General features: G+C 41.1%; 2 protein-coding genes across 3 annotated transcripts in view; one reads left to right on the top strand and one right to left on the bottom strand.

The window, feature by feature from the left end:
• HMMR (hyaluronan mediated motility receptor) overlaps positions 1–2359 on the top strand; it is a 16308-nt gene extending 13949 nt beyond the window's left edge. The window contains exon 18 of the mRNA XM_068159408.1: positions 303–2359. Within this exon, the coding sequence (XP_068015509.1) occupies positions 303–316 (14 nt within the window). The 3' untranslated portion in view covers positions 317–2359. The remainder of the gene's footprint in view (positions 1–302) is intronic.
• On the bottom strand, positions 1745–15764 carry MAT2B (methionine adenosyltransferase 2 non-catalytic beta subunit). Of its 2 annotated transcripts, none has more exons than XM_068159425.1 (7): positions 15693–15764; positions 9534–9728; positions 8584–8698; positions 8134–8286; positions 5004–5197; positions 4753–4866; positions 1745–3353 (listed from the first exon to the last, which is right to left on the bottom strand). In XM_068159425.1, the coding sequence occupies exons 1-7, from the start codon at positions 15720–15722 to the stop codon at positions 3183–3185; spliced, it is 972 nt and encodes a 323-aa protein (XP_068015526.1). In that variant the 5' UTR covers positions 15723–15764; the 3' UTR covers positions 1745–3182. The 2 variants fall into 2 exon arrangements, with proteins under 2 accessions (XP_068015526.1, XP_068015518.1); XM_068159417.1 differs by lacking the exon at positions 15693–15764 and adding an exon at positions 13549–13688.

The raw sequence follows: 15764 nt of genomic DNA, 5'->3' as shown, positions 1-15764 counted from the left end.
CCTTGTTCTTTAGCTGCTGCCTGGCAGGACATTTAACTGCTCTAGGTTTAGAGGTAAGATGCCAAAGATGTACAAATGAAGGTGAAAAGATGATGACCAGAGGGAAAGCAGTGTTGGAGAGAGAAAGGGGGAATAGATCTCCACTAGACCTTCATTTTACAGTACGTTTCACATATGAAATCCTGGTTTGCCTGCTCTGTGGAGTGTAGTGCCTTCCTCCCTGCCAGCAGGCTAGCACTTACTCCATGGGGTGGGAATAAGAGTAAATCAAACCCAAACTTGTTAATATTTTACCACTGCAGGTAATCGCCAATAGACGTACAGAAGACTTAACAGACTCCATGGTGACCTTGGATGCTGTATAGAATACAATTTAGTAGGAGTAGCAGAGAAATGGTCCAGAATGATTTTATTTTTAGGAAAAACTGTGATTGGTTCTACTCTTACTGGGAAGCCATAGGTTCCACATATCTCTTAGACTCCTGGTAACTGCTGCACTCAACCTCTAGAATTACTCCGATTTTCACTTTTTTGTGTGCTGAAGCTTCTTCCTAGTTTGTTTTTGACAGAGCAACTGAGGTTTAGAAAAGGTGAACAAGTGCTGGAGACTAAGGATAAGATGAAATCTGATTTCCTTTAAAGTGGGGTTTTGCATCCATCTCATGTATACAATTTCAAGTCTAATCTGCTGTTGATGGTTGCTTCACTACCCCAGGCAGCGATGCTGCCACGAGACCCTTTTTGCTCTATGGCCTAGGTACTATAGAACCATTGCAGAAAACTGGGCTACAGTTTTTTTTATATTCTTAATGGGATCTATATTCAGGACATGGTAACTTAGAACTGCAATACCTTGCCCCAGGATTTTTCTCATCAGAAGTACATTTTCTGGTCAAGGACAAAGTGTCTGCATTTACCTGGATGTCTGCATGCTGGGGCTGAGTATTTTAAGAGAAATGCCCATTTTACACATGCTGTGCTTGCTGGGGGCTTGAATTGTTTTTATATCTTTGTAGCCAGCTGCTGTAATTGATCAGTGCTTGGTGAAGGAGTGTAATAGAGCTAGTCTTAAGGGGATTGATGAAGACCCCCTGTGCCCATATGCATTGTAGAGACTTACATTTTGGCCAAGTGAAATGAATCTGTCTATGCTAAAATTTTTAATTGGGTGCAATAAACATTTTAATTTAAAGACATCTCTCTCCTTCATAAATCAGGGATAGAAATCCATTTAACTGCATAGTCCTAGAATTATTAAGGTTGGAAAAGACCTTTAACAATTGAGTCCAGTCATGACCACTGAACCTTATCCACACCTTACTGAACACCTCCAGGGATGGCAGTTCTTTCACCTCCCTGGGCAGCCTGTTCCAAGGCCTCACTGCTCTCAGTGAAGTTTTTTCTAATGTCCAATTTAAACCTCCCCTGCCACAATTTAAACCACTTTCCTCTCATCCTCTCACTGGTCACTTGGAAGAAAACACCAGCCTCACTACACCCTCCTTTCAGGCAGGTATAGACAGCAGCAAGATCTCCCCTCAGCCTTGTTTTCTCCAGAGTTGGCAACCCCCCCTCCCTCACAGCTGCTCCTTCTATGACATACCCTCCACACCCCTCACCAGTGTTGTTGCTCTTCTCTGGTCACATTGCAGGACCTCAGCTGAATTATTTGCTTCTGGTGAACAAATCCTGATGGTTTAAAAAAAAAAAAACGAATCAACAACTCTTTCTCATGCTGGCAATATATTTATTGTCTCTTTGGAGATAGGTTGCCATGTGTATATCGGGAATTGAAACTAAAACCAAATTGGGATTATGAACTCTTAGCATATGCCAGTTGGAAGTGACAATGTAGTGCTGAGTTTTAGATGATCTTCTGTTGGTCTGTTTTTGTATTTGCCCCCCTTCCCCTGTTTTTTCTTAACAAACATCATCCCTTCAGAAGAATACATCATCCAAATGCAGCTTCTCCTAGTTTTCCTAATGCTCTGTTGCCCCCTCATCCAAGAACTTTTATAGTGTTGATTCTACCATTTTGGAAGGAAGCTAAACCTCTACAACCTATAATCTTCCTCCACTTTACGTGGCTACTTTGTCCAACTTTAAGAACTACATTTAAGAAGATTAAAGATTTGCTTATATGAAAATATAATGTTAAATTATTAAAGATCAAGCCTTCAACATATGTACTTTGCTGTTTCAGAACAAGCTCCAGCAGTGTGGGATCTCACAATCTGTGCATAAGAAGCCAGTGCTCCAAATTCTTGAAATGCCTTTCCCTTCTCTCTCTCTCCCCCCTGTATTGACTAATAAACATCTTCCTCCCACTACTTTTAGTAAAATGCTGCCCAAAAAAAAAGAGAGAGAAAGATTAAGATACTTCATGCTTGTGTGTACAAAAACCAAACAGCCTCCACTGAAAAAAAAATACAAATCCTCCACTTCCCTCACCCTAAAAAAATCCCTCAAGTCAAATCTATTTGTTCCCCACCCTCCCAGCCCTCTCCTAGCTTTTATGTCACTCTTCAAACAAATGCATACAAGTTAACTGTACAAATATGAAGCTGCAGGCATTCAAGTTACAGAACATTATGAATATATTTTGAGCATAGAAAGTACACTTGATAATTGCAAAAATAAAGTTTCACTTCTTTAAAAAACATTTTGATCAGAGCTCAAGCAAAACATTTTAACATTTCCTACCTCAGCTCCACTTCATAACACCACCATGTTCAGAAGGTTAAAATAGAAATGGAAAAAGAACTCAGATTTTTGGTGCAATAGTAACTGGCTATGGCTTTTAATGAAGAGAAATGGGATATAGAACAATGGCACAGACCTTAAGCATCAACAACATATTTCAGGCAAAATTAAAAGCCTACAAGTGATCTGAATCACTTTTAGCATCAACTGGTACCAGTTACCAAGAACCATGATTTGCTAAGAACAGATCACGGTAGACTGGTATGAACAGAGGCAAGATCCATGACAGCAAAGAGGCTCAGTTTTTGTCACTGAACCTTTGTTAAACTAACACATTTCACTAGTGCAAGACTGAATGTTCACCTGATTAAATGAAAACTCATAAATGTCACCATTTAAGAACACTCATACAAAACTATTTTTGTTTTTCCTTTTAAAAAAGTGCCACACACCATACTTTTCACTAAAAAAGTTACAAACTAATGGAAGACTGTCTGCCTCCATCTCTTGTCAACAAGGAAAGGCCAAAGTGATTCTCTGATCCCAGCTCGAAATGGTGTTCTCTGACCTATCCCCAGCATCTCCAACTTGGAGCAGTCCAGCTGAGCATTCCTCGGACGGAGGGCACCCACCACTGGACAATCAGTAATCTAAAATGAATGAACAAAAAAACCCACACACCAGTAAGAAATCAGAAATGGCAGGGGGGAAAATGTATTCTGATATATTTACTTCTCCTTCATGGCTCTCTATATAGGTATGTTCCCCTCCTTCAGTCCCCACCCCCTCCCAACTATTCTGTCGATAGGTCTCCAAACCAAAACCAGTTTGATTTATGGTTAACTTCATTCTGACATAACAGATGTCAGGCAGAGAAATGTAATGTCTTAAGTTACATTTTTCTTCCTCAGTTACTGCTCACCATTTATGCTTTTCTGCATTTTACTCCCATTTTTTCCTTTATGACTATAATCTTAAGGTAAAAAATGCTCTAGAACATTGACAGAACAGCACCTTGACCTATATACTTGAAGAGCAATAGATTTGGGCAGTGTTCTCCATTCTTTTTCTCTCCATTTTCCAAGCCACATTTCAGTTTCAGCCCTTAGTTTTTCAGAATCCTCAGACTTTATTTTGGATATAAATTAAATATTATTTGTATGTTACATTCCCACACCATTATCAGTATGTCTTTAAGAGTAGATTTAAGTGTCAACAAAATTGCAGGACAGGTGTTTTAAGCAAAGCAGAAATGATTTTAAGTCAAGTGCTTAACTGCACATATTCAGAAATTAATAGAATTAGAATTTAATAGAATAAACCAGGTTGGAAGAGACCTTCAAGATCGTTGAGTCCAACCCATCAACCAATCCAACCCACCTAAACAACTAACCCATGGCACCAAGCACCCCATCAAGTCTCCTCCTGAACACCTCCAATGGTAGGTGGTGACTCCACCACCTCCCCAGGCAGCCCATTCCAATGGGCAATCACTCTCTCTGTATAGAACTTCCTAACATCCAGCCTAAACCTCCCCTGGCACAGCCTGAGACTGTGTCCTCTTGTTCTGGTACTGGCTGCCTGGGAGAAGAAACCAACATCCTCCTGTCTACAACCTCCCTTCAGGTAGTTGTAGAGAGCAGTGAGGTCACCCCTGAGTCTCCTCCTCTCCAGGCTAAGCAACCCCAGCTCCCTCAGCCTCTCCTCATAGGGCTTGTGTTCCAAACCCCTTACCAACTGTCAGTCTATCTAATCTGTCAGTCTAGGCTTGTCCAAGGACAAAGATAAAAAAGGTTGACTTGTGACTAAGGGGAACTGTTCTCCAGAAATACCATTGTGCTGCAGACTGTGAAGTGGGTGACTGACTGGGTGATTTTCAAAATTCAGCAGGTTTTCCTCAGTTAGGTACCAGACAATCCTCAGCCATACATCTGCTCTGCCAGACATATTTGTACTAATCATCTGTATTTGTCTAGCTAGTGTGAGACCTACTACTTCAAACCATAAAGCACATCCATCTTTCTGCAGGTCAAACACCACACAACTTACTGGTCTCAAGTGGCTGCTAGGAAGGTTGAAAGCATCTGCAATTGCACATGCCATTTCATACTTAGTCATCTGTTCATTGCCAGACCAGTGAAATGTTCCTTTTACTGATGGATCCTATAGGAGAAACATGAAACACAGGTGTAAAGAAGCAGTGCAGGAACTGTGCAGAACAATCTGCCAGAAAGATCCTATGCTACCCAAGAACTCAAACTGGTTTTACCTTGAAGAGATTTGTTTCCATAAATTCTTACCAGCATTCTCTTCTCTGCTAGTTGTCTGCAAACAACTGCTACATCCTTGACATTAGTAGGAAATCTTTGCTGCCAATGGTCCATGTTGGCAGATTTATTACTGAACTGCACTTTATCAAACATAACTGTCACAGCACTTTCCTCCAGCCTCTCTACCTCTCCATACAGGATAGGAATTCGAAGTATTGCAGCATCTAAAAGAAAGAATATTTGGGATTACTAACATTGTTACAAATGAGGAAGAACAACCTGAAAAGCATTTTCAAACTGTTAAGAAACACATTGGAGACATCTACAAATCACAAAGGAAATTCACTATTAGCATACTACTTTAATTTGTATCAACTAACCCAGTTTATAAACACTAAGTTTAGACAAACTTATTTCCATTTATGCCATAGATTTCCAGAAGGTTTACAAGCTTTCATGAATGCCACGAGAGAAAAAGAAGGCCTGTTTGGGTTAGAACAAAAATTAAAACCCAGCTGCAGTCTGGCAGCACTCCCCATCCTCCCTGGGAAAAAAAGCAAGCATAAAAATTCCCACCAATCATAAATCACCATATTCAGGCAGCAGTTACAAAGATTTTTGCACAAGCCTCCTGCACAAAAGAGGCTATTATCTACCAGGGGGGTGGGGAAAATACATGAACCTTGGAATGAATAAAAAGCAAGACAAATAAGCAGCAACAGATTCATAGAATACACCAGTAGGTAAATGATTGTGATACAGTGATTTGAGAAATTAAACAGTAAACAAGTGCAAAGATAAAGAGTATTTTATGACAATACTTCATACCAGTTTCAGCCATGAAGACCCAAAAGGCCTCTCTGAGCAGAAATCGAAGAAGGCTATGACAAATTCATTAAAAGGAATACAGGTATTTTTTGCTTAAAGGGGGGGAAAAAAAAAAATCAAATCAGTCCTAAAATCAGAAAGGAAGTCACCAAATCACTGCAATTCTTAAAGATTTGTAGGAAAAGGCTATAGTTATTAGAAAGACAAAAAGAAAAAGCTAACACGAACTAGTCTTCCAGAGGAGTGAACCAAAAGAAGTACTTACACAAGAAAAAAACCCAAATGATTTCCTGTTCTCTAACCCCAGTTACTTGGTCACTGAGCCCATAGGTTCTACCTTTCTTTAAATACTAATTGAACTATCTCTTTTTGAGTATCCTTAGAAGTACCTCACTGTTTGAGACAAAGACTACTTTCCTTTTGTTCCCAACACAGCTCTTGGAGTCTTGGAGAGCATTAGCTCAGTAGGTCTCTGAAGACCTCCTGGAACTTTTTTATAAGATTTAGTATTAAACAGAACTTGTATCCCCTCCTGAGCAATGTAAAATATTGGGGGTTTTAAATACACCAACTCCCTCAAACAGTTAGTGGAGATTCTTGCATTATACAACAGAAACACAGGGAGGCTTTTCAGGCAACTACAGCCATTTGACAGAATGAAATTTGCCTACAGAACATCAGCAAGACCCTGGCTGGAAGACTAACACATGCAAAACACATTTGTATGAAGTGACAGAATTGACATTTTCAAGCATCTTACTCAACACCATCTCAAAATTCCTTCTGCTAATAATACCACTGCTGCAACCCACTACTGCCTGGCAGATCACACTGACAGAGGTAATGAAACAAAACTGAAGTGTTGAGTTGGAGGAAGGCTCTAGCAAGATAACCATCTGTACTTGAATCTGGTGCAGTCTTACCTTCATCACCAAACTGGAAGAGGGAGCAAACAGCAGCACAGATTCAGAGATGACATTTAAGTAAGAGGTGGAGTGAGCAGCTTCCTATCCAAATCAATTTCTATTTAAATAAACCTTATCCTATTTTTCAGAAAGTCTATTTCTTACTAATGACGACAAACCTGTATTAAGGTCTGTCATTTTCAAACACAGTATAGATTTACTTACTGAAAGACCACCAACACTCACTTATCAATTGCCTAATTCTCTGGGTAGATAGAACAGAATCACAGTGACAGTATGATACTGATGTATCAGAAACCTGTTCTGCAACTACACTTGTCTTGAAATTCTTTGAGAAAATAGAAGTGCTTCCTTCCTGACTGTCTATGAATGGAAACCAAGAGCACACTAAGTAGAAAAAAAACAAACCTCTCTTTCTTATACAAATTGTAAATGCAAGGGAACATAGAATTTAATAGAATAAACCAGGTGGGAAGAGACCTTCAAGATCATCGCGTCCAGCCCATCAACCAATCCAACCCACCTAAACAACTAACCCATGGCACCAAGCACCCCATCAAGTCTCCTCCTGAACACCTCCAATGGTAGGTGGTGACTCCACCACCTCCCCAGGCAGCCCATTCCAATGGGCAATCACTCTCTCTGTGTAGAACTTCTTCCTAACATCCAGCCTAAACCTCCCCATGTTCGATCCCAAGATTTTTTTCCTTATTAAATAGCGTTTGAAAATTTGTTTGTGTAATTTGAATGCAAACTTTTATTAAGAAAAAAGATCTAAATGATAAGAAAATAAATCAGTTGCTTAAAAAAACAGAAATATGTTACTAACTCTTTAGAAAGTGTTACAAGCAGTAATCTGATGTGTGTGGTAAGCCAGGTGGGTAAAAATAAAATGTATGGCTTATATAATGAGAGCAAGATATGGAGGAAGATCAAAAGAGTAACATAACAAAATTCTATGTTGATTTTATCTGCATTACTGCGGAACCACAAGTCTGCTTTTCCCTTCAAGTAAACATATGTACATATTCATCTGTTCCAAGTATTTGCAATGCCTCTCCATGAATAACAGCAGCTATATATTAAGCATGGTAAGGTTTGTGCCGTTACAACCTATTGATGATGTATTGTTCTCTTTCTTCAGGAATAGCTGAGACACAGTAGTCAAAGGCTTGTGTATGTCAATCATCAGCAGACTAGTAACACAAATGAAGATCAGAACAAGTAAGAAATAAAGCTTGAGTCAACCTATAAGCAATAGGGATCACTTACAAGCAAGGAGATGATTCCTAGTCACTCACTCCTCATCTTCATTGTTTTGCAACTTCTGCACTGACTTATGAGTCTATTAAGGCAACATACAACTAATTAAAACCTCCATTAAAAATGTGTGAGTGCATTCTTACCTTCATTATTTTCCAAGACTGCCTTTTCACCCTCGAGTTTGGTTTTACCATACAAATTCAGGGGATTTGGTACATCAGTCTCTTTATAAGGAGGGCTTGTTCCATCAAACACATAGTCTGTACTAATGTAGATCAGAAATGCTCCAACTCCAGCTAGGAAGAATACGTTTTCATGGTCAATTTTAATTCATGCCTAGTTTGAAATCCCAATAAACCTTTAAATGAATCCCCAAAACAGCTTGTCTTACAGGCCAAATCATGCCCACTGCTTTGGCTGTTCCCCAGTCCTTCACACAGACATTGGTGCTGCCCATATGGAAAATGGATCAGTGGTGCGCTGAGCGCAGAAATTATATTCAGCACCTTCAGTAACCAATTCATATTAGTGTCCCTGTATAAATAAATGCAGTATTTTACCAAGGAACCAAATCCATTAGATGGTCTCCTTACCTGCCTCTTTAGCTAAGTTCCCTGAAGCAGCCACATTGAGCTGAGAAGCAGCATCTGGTTGACTTTCTACAACATCCGGCCTTCTCTCAGCGGCACAATGCACTATAACATGAGGCTGGAAATTAAAGACTAATTTTAAACAACCAACATTGTCAAGAGATTGCAGCTGCACCCTAGCTCTAGTGATGAACTCACTCAGACAAAAAGGCTTTTCCCTATGTTGTGAGAAGTAATGAAAGAAGTACTAGTGGTTTTAATCCTGGCATTCTGAGGAGCATGTTTTCCTTAGTAAGTAAAACAGAACCACGCTGCTTCAAGATATCAGCAAGTTTAAGTCTTATTTTTTGCAATTATCATTTTCAGCAGCTTTGAGCTTACAGCAAGACTGAATCTTTATTTTTTAATGTAAAAAAATACATATATAATAATGATACAGTATTTAACTCACAAACATACAAAGCCACCTACACATGGCTTACTTGACATATGCAGACTATTACCAAGCTATTTAAAGTCATTTTATAGAATGGCACCCTGCATAATGTATTTCAGGTTTTATATACTCCACTTACAAGTTGGATTGAAAAAACAGTGCACTACTTACTGCACTGTATGCCCAACATAGTTACTGCTGCTTCAACTTCAAAAGAACTGCTTCATTACTGTATCACTAACTCACGTTTATCTTTCTAACTCTATGCAAGCAGGCTGACACATGCCTCTGCTACCTGCAGTCCATCACTGGTGACAATAGCAACGTTCAGATCTGTATCTACACAGCAAACCTACACTCCAGTTGTGGTAGGAAAAGTAGCCATACATTTTTCAGAGCTCTGCCAAAGCATTAGCCCCACTAAAACCCCATGAACTCAGTATCAGAACAGGACTATCAGCTGATTACTAGATGTATAAAGGACCCTCATCATCTACTTCCTGCTTCAGAAACTTACCTGAAATTCATGGATTATGTCATGAACTGCAATAGAGTCCAGAAGATTAATCTGTTCAAATCTGGGCTGAGCTCTCCTGTATCCACAGCCAACTGCATTCCAATTATTTTCATTGAATTCTTTAAACACAGCTCTGCCAAGAAGTCCTGTAGCACCAGTAATCAAAACTCGCCTACTGGGGACATCAGCATCTTCCTAAGGAAATGAAAAGACAAGTTTTCTTTCTAATATTATGTCCTATGTCTTCTTACAAAGCATGCAAAGCTACAGTCAGAGTATTAAACAGGTTTCCTTGCCACATGAGTGCTTTGGAGTGTCCTATGGAACACAAGCATCCGAAAGTACCAACACCTCACCAAGTCAAGCATTTAAACACATTTTTTGCAGATAATGCAAACAAAACTTAAGTGGGAAGCTCCTTTATTTCCACAAGAAGGGAAAACCAAACCAAAGCACTAATCAAGACAGAATTTTAAGTTCATTCAAAATTCTGATAACTTTGTGCAATTTGAAAGCAGGAAAGGAAGTTCTTTTGAAAATGGACCCAAAATATGTAACATTTAAGGACCACATCCTGCAACACATAATTGTGGACAGACTGTGCCTTTTAGAGGCTGCAGCAATGCCTTAAAACTCACTGTGGGACCACCTACTATAATCTGAAGAGCTGAAGACTTGAATTCATTACACTGAACAGCAATTCATCATGATTCCACACAACAGTCTAACAAGAAGTAAAATCAAGACACAGCTCTTCTCGGTTTTACAAAATGCATCTCACTTAAAACTCTTAACATAACACAGCTTTACTTCAGCTACTGCACAAGTCAGTGCTAAAGATAGTCATTACATCAGCTCACAGAAAGTTCATTCCTCCACCACTCACTAAACCAGCAAGATTTCAAGACAGCAAATGGAAGATTCACATCTGTCTGTGCAATCTTTATGTTCTTTTCATGCTTTCCCTCTGCACGTATCAGGAACGAGGGCCTGCTAAAAATAAAAATACAAGCATATGCTTGCATGCCAGAACAGAACAAAACTTCATGTGTGCAGAATCCTTAAATCCTGGGTTTCCTGACAGCTTTGTACATAAGAACAATCTGTGGTAGTTGATTATAATTTGTAAATGCTCTCTACCTTGCCATTCACACAGCCTGGTCATGTCAGAGCACTCTTAGATGTTCACCATTGTAACAGACTTTTTGTCTGCAGCACAGGAAGCAGAAGAAATTGCTTCCAAATTACTGTCTTTCATCCTTAAAAGTGAAAAAGCTTTTGTTCCATAAGGATATATGCAGACATATATCACAGAAACAGCCTATCCCAAAACAATTGCTTACACTTCCCAGCATACTGCATGCATTTCCCTCAACTCTGGATCTTCAGCAAAGGATGACTCAGTCTCATCAGAACTGGATGAAAATGAGTCATGTACATCTGGGCAATTCCCTGAAAATTAAAAAGTTACCTTCATTTTCACAATCAACCTGACCTCAGAACACAAGATGATACACAATTTTTGAAGGCTGCCTGTGTTTCTCTGAAAACCACAAGCAAGAGCATGCAAGGGCCATCTGCTTCTTTTTCCTATGCACTTTTCCTCTTCCAAAATCTGGACAGAGCACCACAGGACAGATTATCAGCCTTGCTATGGTCAGAGGGTACCCCTAACAAATACCAAAGACTTGCTGCAGAAAACACAAATGGAGAGGCTCTCAAACGATGTCACAAAGTATCTTTACTAAGTAGAAAGTGACCAACAAACACATCCGTCACCTGTAAAATCCGACAGAAGCATCATTCATCTGTGTTTGCTTATTCCACACACCATGAAAAGGATATTACATTAGCAGCAAAGCTTGAACTGAGCACAGTCACAACTTCTACCATGCCAAGGAAAGAACAGCTCTTGTCTGAAAGACTAATTTACTTTAGCAAATTATTTCTGAGAATCCAAGTAACAGGTGTTTCCCATAAATTCAACACAGAGTGGACACCAATTTCATAGAATCATAGTATCAGTCAGGGTTGGAAGTGACCACAAGGATCATCTAGTTCCAAAACCCCTGCCATGGGCAGGGACACCCCACACTAGATCAGGCTGGCCAGAGCCTCATCCAGCCTGGTCTTAAACACCTCCACTTCTGCCCTGCCAGAAGTTAAACATTCTAGTAATGCAAAACCTGCACTGATTAACTCTTTTGCTATATGCTGCTTTGCACCTTTTCAGAATGTCACCCAGCTGCAACGGCATTTCTATCACAGAAACTACAAGCAAAACTTCTGACTCCAAAGGATCTGTGAGGTTCCCACCAAAGCTGCTTGCAGATGCTTTCACAGACTTTCAGAAGCTACTGCTGCTGCCTCAGAGCTGCCCTCACATTCAAGTGAATACACAGTAACGTACCTCAAGCTATCAGCCAGAGCATCATCATTAACCAGCAAAGCTAAAAAATCACATTGTTGTCACTTGCTTTATCTTGCAAGGAACTAATAATCATGGTCCTCTAGAAGAGAAGGTGACAAAAATTTCCTATCTAGCAGTATCAGCACTGAACTGATAACAAATATAGGGCATATCTTCTTTTTGACTTCTGTTCATTTACATGTTTGGGTTTTTTTTTTAATATGGCTGCAGTTATTAATGATGCAATGCAGCTAACAGAGAGGAGTGCTCTTAGCTGTTAATGTAACAAGCTGCAGTAATTTTACTGACACTACATAAAAAAAATAAGGATAACATTTGAGTTTGAGGATGTCTTTTCTCTCCAAGGTGTATAGACCAATACACAAGTTCTTGCTCAACCTATCTGTTCGTAAATCTTTTACATGTTTCTCCACTAAGAGACAATCATATTCACACTCTCAGCAACTAATATTAATAGCTGGTACTTAAATGCACAATTTTGAGCTTTATAAAAAAGCATCCAAGTTTTCCCTGGTGTTTAAACTCATTAAAGATGTATGTAAGGATTGTACTTCACAGTCTCAGTCACAAAAATGTACAAGCAACAACACCATAAGGTTAAGAAAATACCATTTATGAGACCTAAGGTTACTTTCTAGGCACTACCAAAATACAAAGTAAGAGCCTATTCAACAAAAATAGCGACACGATGGATCTCAATGGGAAAGTCAAGATACAAATACTTCTTCAGCTTTATAAAACAAACCCTGAACGTGACAAAATCATTAAGACCTCAAAAACACCTCTTTTAAGGAACACCCACTAAAACCGGAAGCTGCTGGGAGAACACACGCAGCACAGTAAGACGACAAAACAAAGTCACTAGATGGATGAGCCCTTCCCTCAGCTTTGACATCTCTTCTAGCAACAACAACACAAAAAAGCCTTTCTGAAAGCGAATCCGAGCTAATGCTGACAAGCTAGGCACTGAACCTCCAGGTCACACAGTCCCCACCGCAGAAATTGGGAGCTACACCTGTTGAACACCACTGACGACAAAACGTGGCAACAGAAAACAAGAAGCCCACAATGGTCCGTGGGAACAGCAATGCATGTTCGGAGTTCCCTACACCGATCAATCATTAGTGCAACGGAGCCACTGGTGAAGCTGTGTGACGGCCAGAACTTCCTGCTGCAAAACATCTTTACGGCGATAACAGCAAGGGCAAGGCCAGGACTTACAAAGCACCTCCCATTTCTGCAGATCACGGGTAACTCCCAGCAGGGTAACAGAGTAAATGAAGTAACATTAAAAACGCAGAGCGGACGTGCGTCGTGGGGGAAGGCGGCTGGGCCGCAGCCGCACTGCGCCTCAGCGCTCCGCCGCCAGCCCCGCCAGACGCGGCGCCTCTCCGCCGGCACCGGGCCCCACGCAGCAGCACCTCCCGAGAGCGGAGTGCTGTAGCTACACGGCCAGGCCCTGTCCCGCGGCCCTAAAAGGACGAGACGGCTAAGCCCACTGAGGGGAACCGGGAGCCCCCGCCAGCCACTGCTGCGCACCCAGAGAACATCGCCCGAGTGCGGGTTCGTGGCGCCGCCGCTCACCTCCACCAGCTCGCAGCAGCCCGGTACGAAGCGGATCTTGAGCTCCTTCTCCCGGCCGACCATGGCGGCGGCGCAGCTGGGCCTGCTGCTGCTAACTCGGCCGCCCGCGGGGCTCGCCAGGCGCTCCGGGAAGGGCGGAGCGTACCCTGCGCCGCCAGGCTCGGAGCGACTTAATTGGGCCGCAGGGACGCAGCCGTCGCAAGCGCCTTCTGCCGGTGTGTGCTCATTGGCTGAGAAGCGCGAAAGGGGGCGGGGTCCGAGCGGGGGTTTAAAGTGGAGGTACTAGGCAGGGGCAGGCAAGTCACGGCCGGGTTCTGGGGCCGGAGGGGTGTAGTCCATCGCCCCGAGAGGCCTCCGGGGTTTGTAGTGGCAGCCAGTCCAGTGAGCGCGGCTGCCCTGTGCCGCGAACCTGAAAAATCACTCTCTACGCTTATAGCCGCTGGACATAATCAAGAACACGTAGAAGCTTTTTATACTAATGTGTGACCCACCTGCTACCGACCTTTAGCAGAGACCCAGGTACGGTCCCAGTCCCTACACACAAGTCTAACAGCACATCTTCAACAAGTCTTCGATTTGAAAAACAGCCTGGATGCACCAGTTACTAATTTTCGTTTCCTCACGGGAGAGGGGAACAAGTCCCCGCAGGCAGCTGGCGGTGTGGGGCTGGGCAGCAGTGACCCCGCAATGTGCCCCCGGCACCAGCTTAGTGCAGTCGCTCCTGCGCCGCAGCTACAAACATGCTTCCAAGAGCACTCAATGTTGTTGTAACGCTGTCATGTTAGCAGGTTTGCATCTTGAAACTCCTATCTTTCAATTGCATGAAATGAAGGATCAGGTCCTGCTATTCATGAAGTAAAACTTCTTAGTTAGACCAAAGCATCTGATTTGGCTGCTGAGAGATATCCTTAATACAGCTCTGGCACCTGTTCAACAGCAATGACTTCATTTTCTTTTTAGAATGGTGAAAACCATGTGCATTCTCAAATTGCTGTTACCTGTGGCTTTATATAAAAGCAACTGGTAAATCCCTCGGAAAATGGGGGATGCCTGTGAGAAAGCAACCACTGCTTAACAGTATTCAGCCTGTGCATATAATTTTATCCATACAAGGTGGCTGATGAAGGTGACACACAAAAATTAGTGGCCAAGACTTATTTTAGCTATATTCACATTTACATCTTCACCTGATCAGTTTATTTCAGCTTGACCTGATTAAAACAGTTGAGGAAGAAAACCTACTGCAGGAAATAACAGTTAAAGAAAAATCAGGAAGTCTATTAAAAATTGCAGAGAATCATGCTGAAAATTATTTAAATGTACTTATGGCAAACAACTGATATTTACAGGACAAAAATGGAGACATATATAAATCACTGCAGCCAGTTTCTGCTTTCTTGGAATGCACATGCCCTATTTTTCCCTATAGTAAGCTGAGAACATTCGATTTCCTTTTATTAATCTTATAATTCTGTTTTAAACCATCAGTAATTCATAACTCAAAATGCAGAAGAATAATCTTAAGAAAAAAAAAAAAAAAAAGCAGACAAGAAAGAAAAAAGCAAACCAAACTGAAAAATACCTGCTCAGCAGCTCTAAAGCAGCAACTCCAAGCACATCTAATGCCTCACACATCTTTTCCTTCCTGACGCAGACCGAAGGAGCTCGCTCTACATCTTCACACAAACAACGATGTGGAAATAAAAGTTTTCCCTTCCAAGATTACAGCAAGAGGAAAAGAGGGAATGCACTAACACTCAAGTCTCAAGCTAAGACCATAAATTTGCCTGTCAAAGCTCTTTATGTTTCTGATGCTAGTATAAGAGTTAAAAAACCAATGTAACAGAAGTCTATTTTTCATCAAATATTTATAGTTAATTCAGTAGCATTCTAGCATATATATTCAATTTATTATAAATACCTTGTGTAACACTAAGATTTCATAAAATAAAGATCTTATTATAGTGCAATATCACAATCATGTAAACATAATGCATTGCTGCGTGACTAAATGCACCACTCTAACATTTCAGACTGTAATTCGCTGAGACCAACATGCAGCTAAGTCTCTCGCTCCCCTTTACCCTGGCTTCTGTAATTGAAGTGTGGCAGCAATCTCTTAATGCAAATGCCCACAGCCTTACCTGCTCCATTTCCACCAGCATTTCAGACATTGCCTCAAACTAGATAAGTATCAGCCTAGGAAATTGTAGCAG

Source organism: Melanerpes formicivorus, unplaced genomic scaffold, assembly GCF_026170545.1.
Source record: "Melanerpes formicivorus ecotype bairdi unplaced genomic scaffold, bMelFor1.0.p_v2 SCAF_2, whole genome shotgun sequence".
Taxonomy (NCBI): Eukaryota; Metazoa; Chordata; class Aves; order Piciformes; family Picidae; genus Melanerpes; species Melanerpes formicivorus.
Note: the sequence above shows the minus strand (reverse complement) of the source record. Positions and strands in the feature narration are given on the sequence as shown.

Excerpts from the sequence above, each read along its gene's own strand:
- MAT2B (XM_068159417.1), bottom strand. The coding sequence starts at position 13,611 with ATGGTCGGCCGGGAGAAGGAGCTCAAGATCCGCTTCGTACCGGGCTGC. Across the intron at positions 8,699-9,533 it reads ACATAATCCATGAATTTCAG|CCTCATGTTATAGTGCATTG; the intron begins GTAAGTTTCTGA and ends TTTAATTTCCAG. Across the intron at positions 8,287-8,583 it reads GAACTTAGCTAAAGAGGCAG|CTGGAGTTGGAGCATTTCTG; the intron begins GTAAGGAGACCA and ends TATTCTTCCTAG.